Genomic DNA, 4,787 nt, shown 5'->3' with positions numbered 1-4,787 from the left:
GCCCCCTGGTGGCAAATGATCTTTTCTACTGACGATGGATAATCCTCGTTATCGTTTTAGCACGACTTCACTGTTGCCGTTACAAAAGTCACAATTAACAATAAGCAGCGACGTTCAACTTGAGCCGGTGTGACATGAAGATGTTCCATCAAGCAGAACCAGAAGGTGTTCATGCTGATGATGTGATTAGATGCAGCCTCTTGTCATTGTGAGACAAGCCGATAGCAGAATTCAGTGAAAAGTGAAGGTGTTAAAATGTCTGCAAATGTAGCTTGAAACAAGATCACGGTGTTGCCTTCAAAGTAATGTCTTCTAATTAATTCCACTCAAAACATGGAATAATCCAGTCTCATCCTTTAGCAGCAGTCAAAACGGACCACGGTTACATTTTTGTCCAAGCTGGAGACATGAAAGTGACTTTTGGGCGAGGCAGAGTTGAAGCTTGCAGGTCGAGACTAAGAAATGCAGAAATGCAATGCTATCTATAGATTGTTGTAAATGGTTTGAGCTGGGGAGGACCAACTAAAACAATATACCGTATACTGTTTTCATTAAGGTGTAAAAACAACAAATTCCGATTTTTGGCAATAAAGTATCAGAAGATATTATGATTTAATTAATTTAATGAATTAATAGAGAGAAGATCATGGGGTGTAAAATTGAGCCCTGCAGGACTCCACAAGTGATATTCAAAGAGATGATGAGGAAGTGCCCTTTGTGATGGAGAAAGTTCTACTGAAAAGTAAGGAGGCCAAACCATTGAACTGGGGCAAAGCTTCTCAAGGAGAGGTTCAAACTTCATGTTTGAGTCTAACGAGGACGGTGGCATAGGCCAAAAGCTGTTGATATTGAATGGATTATTTTGAGGGATGTTGTCGGGTGACATCTTGAACACATGTAAGGTGATACTCAACTTGTGGCCCGGGGGCCAGATGCGGCCCGCGACAGGGTGCAGAGTGGCCCCCCGACCATTTTCATAAACTAACGTGAAATAAAGTTTGACTGAGCTCCAGCTAAGTTGTCAAATACCGCCGTCTGCTCGCTACCCAGGCACTTATGTATGTACTTAACCTAATTAACTTAACCTAACTAACTATCCGGTGTGCACACAACATTGACACGACAGACTAAACTCCGGCTGACACCCCAAAAACGTACAATCCGCTACAGAAAATTGTATATTGTTTGTTTATTAACTGGCCCCTGGGCTCTTATCATTTCACGAAAGTGGCCCCCGGGATAAACCAAGTTGAGTATCCCTGGTATAGGACTTCTAAGAAGATAGTCATATGAAAAGTCCAATGTCAATTAACCTGCATGATTCATTCATTCATTCATTTATTCATTCATTCATTCATGATTCAGTCCTGCCTGTGTCCCCTGCTGAGCCCTGTGTCACCTTTCCTTGTTTTCAGACAGACAATGGGAATGTTTCGATCTTCCCCTCGGGTGGCGGTGCAGCCAGGCAAAGTCAACAGCGACCAGGTCATGAAGGGATCTCTAGGCAGCAGTCTGTGCATTTGAAAAGTCACCTTATTTCATACATCCATAGAGCAACGCTTAATTAAGGACATTTTATGGGCTTCTCAGCTTTGCCATTAGCGGTAAATGATAGTGAGGAAGAGAAAGAACTACGGCTGATAAAACTCCCCAGGGTGACACCAGGTCTGCCTACACACACGGACCGTATATGCCAACAATTAATCAAATGCACCCACCCTGGGCACACACACGCATGCGCGCACGCACGCACGCGCACACACACACACACGCAGGCAACACGCACAAACACACGCACGCACGCACGCGCGCACGCATGCGCGCACGCGCACACACACACACACACACCCCTCTCCAAAAACAAAGTTGCACTGCCTGCATTTTGTGTTCCCAAAAACTCAGAATGCTGCAGCAAAACAAATTAACAAACAATTGTTTTTGCAAAAGCCTACGGTATTCTTTCCTTCTTTTGCCAGCTAGGGATAAGCTGCTGCCTCCAACAGAAAATGGGTCGAAAAACAGAGTAGAAATAAACAGACAAATATGAAGGAATAATTGATTCTAATGATCCAGATTTTGGTCTGAATGAACCAAAGGGTCATTCAAACTCTTACAGGGTGGGTTAAAACAATTCCCTCTATGAAGTGGTCTCCCATTGTCCTGAGGCAAAATGCAATTTCATGCTCCAGCTCTACTCAGGGGGACATCATGAGTAAAGGTGACCTGCAGCCTCAAGGTGAATGGTGCACCTAATATATACACTACAGGAAGCCCAGCAATCCAGCAGCGGCTCACACTCATAATAAACCTGAAAAACCGAATCCCTAAGGTTAAGTCATTCCAATTAAAGGAATACCACTCTTTCCAATTTAGCAGCAAAGAAAACAACTCATACACCGACCACAGAGGCTCTGGAAAGAAATAGTAGCGTATGAAACACACTGAGACTGCCTCTGCCCTCAGCCTGCCTCTGCCCTGAGTCTGCCTCTGCCCTGAGACTGCCTCTGCCCTGAGTCTGCCTCTGCCCTGAGCCTGCCTCTGCCCTGAGCCTGCCTCTGCCCTGAGTCTGCCTCTGCCCTGAGACTGCCTCTGCCCTGAGACTGCCTCTGCCCTGAGTCTGCCTCTGCCCTGAGACTGCCTCTGCCCTGAGCCTGCCTCTGCCCTGAGACTGCCTCTGCCCTGAGACTGCCTCTGCCCTGAGACTGCCTCTGCCCTGAGACTGCCTCTGCCCTGAGTCTGCCTCTGCCCTGAGTCTGCCTCTGCCCCGAGTCTGCCTCTGCCCTGAGCCTGCCTCTGCCCTGAGACTGCCTCTGCCTCTGCCCTGAGACTGCCTCTGCCCTGAGACTGCCTCTGCCCTGAGACTGCCTCTGCCCTGAGGCTGCCTCTGCCCTGAGACTGACACTGGTGTTGTTGTTTTCAGACCCAGACATATCGGTGTCCAGCACTGATGCCTGCCCGCCTTATCACTGGATTCTCAACGTGGCAAACATCAATAATTCAGAGCAACATCTCAGCGCTGGCAGCATAAAATATACACTTGTCACCATTTATTAAAAGATAAAAGGCCAAGAGACGTGCGGCTAATACAGGTTTGAATTAGTGTCATCTGCAAACAAGTAACACCCTTATTAACACCACGCCTAATCAGGCTGCACACTGGAGCCTCACACTGTCATGTCAGTTCACCTGCTTTACCTGTGAAGCAAAGCCTTACCTAGCATGCACAAGTACCATCTGATTACTATTGTATGCAAACTAATCTAATTGGGGGGAAATCACTTTGCCTCACATAAGGGGGTTAGCTATATTAGTCAGACCGAATTGGACCTTGGACAAAATGCCCAGAGGGTGGGTCATGCTCGCAATAGCCACGGTGTAAGCTACCTAGCTACAACAGAAACTATTCATCTTGCATTGTGGACTGACTGAAACCCGCTGGTGACGTTCGCTGCCATTTCAGCACCGCGGACAGCGGCAGCGGAAAGCGCTTGGTGGGTTTGACTGCACAGAGACAGAAATGAAGAATATCGGCAGAAGGGGAGGACACACATTAAACCCTAATAATCAAAACAAGTATTGTTATATCTTTAGTTCCAGCTGCCCTTGAGGTGGATGAAGAGAAAGAGAGACGGCGATAGAGAGAGAGAGAGAGAGAGAGAGAGAGAGAGAGCGAGAGAGAGATAGCGTACAATCGCAGATGGCATTGACTGCCTGTGATTGTAGGCATATTGGACAAAAGACAAACCCACAGACAGCTACGCCAGCTTTCAGCCAGCCTCTCAGATGTTTTGCAGCATCATTAGGAGACTGTTGTTGGAGAAATCCTACCCGATGGCGATGATGCAAAGCACTTTAGATCGATATCTTCAAGCGAGAAAGTAGCAGTGATCAAATACTACAAAGCAAACCTTTTCAAACTTTCTCGGCAGCATGTGAGGAACTAAGCTGTGAGAGGGCTTCTATTAATATAGTGCATACACCTATATTACAATATCTATGCGTGTGTGTGTGTGTGTGTGTGTGTGTGTGTGTGTGTGTGTGTGTGTGTGTGTGTGTGTGTGTGTGTGTGTGTGTGTGTGTGTGTGTGTGTGTGTGTGTGTGTGTGTGTGAAGGGAAATAATCTATTATATGGAGTTTATGAGGGGCGTGGATGATTATGTATTTGCAAATAAAATTATAAAAGTGTCTTACAGCTTCCTCCTCCCGCACGCTTTTCTTGCGGTACTGGTCGTGCGGGCGGCCATCGGCGAGGGGCTGGGGGCTCTTGCGTGCGTTCTCCTCCTCTGCGACCTGTCCGCCGAGAAGGTGGCTGGCCTCAGGTGGGTGCGGGAACGAATTGCCCGTGTTGATTTTCCCGGTGATCCTCTGATACAGCGACGCCATAATAATAGATCCAACCAAGAAGCCAGACGAAACAACTTACAGCGTGTGAAACTGAAAGGCAGACGCGCCTCGCCTCGCCTCGCCTCGCCTGCCTGGTGCGGGTTTGGCTTGGGAAGAGCTGCTGGTTTTCCCTGCTGCGCGCTTCGAGGACAACCGATGGCGGACAGCCAGTTGAGTATTCCCTCCGGTATGGAGCAAAAGACAAGGTACTTTAGTCAATAAGCAGCATGTAGGGGCAGAACATGTCTCTCTCTGTCTGAAGTGGAAGACCGAAACAGAACCGAATCCTCGCCTTCTTTAGCTATGGCTTTGTTTGTCAGGCGCGCAGAGTGGTGGGCTCGGGCTGTACTAGTAGGTGTCAATAGTTGCTTCTCTGCTCTGTATTCACAGCACGTTGTCCCCCT

General features: G+C 47.8%; 1 protein-coding gene across 1 annotated transcript in view; it reads right to left on the bottom strand.

Moving 5' to 3' along the window:
• Window positions 1-4,383, bottom strand: part of LOC310796555 (A-type potassium channel modulatory protein DPP6-like) — a gene marked incomplete at its 5' end in the record, with an annotated part of 77,760 nt that extends 73,377 nt beyond the window's left edge. Inside the window, one exon of the mRNA XM_083658760.1 lies at window positions 4,192-4,383. Within this exon, the coding sequence (XP_083514886.1) occupies window positions 4,192-4,383 (192 nt within the window). The remainder of the gene's footprint in view (window positions 1-4,191) is intronic.
• Between the last annotated feature and the right edge of the window lie 404 nt (window positions 4,384-4,787).

Source organism: Poromitra crassiceps, assembly GCF_964638095.1.
Source record: "Poromitra crassiceps genome assembly, chromosome: 23".
Taxonomy (NCBI): Eukaryota; Metazoa; Chordata; class Actinopteri; order Beryciformes; family Melamphaidae; genus Poromitra; species Poromitra crassiceps.
This window is presented reverse-complemented; position numbering and strand designations above follow the sequence as displayed.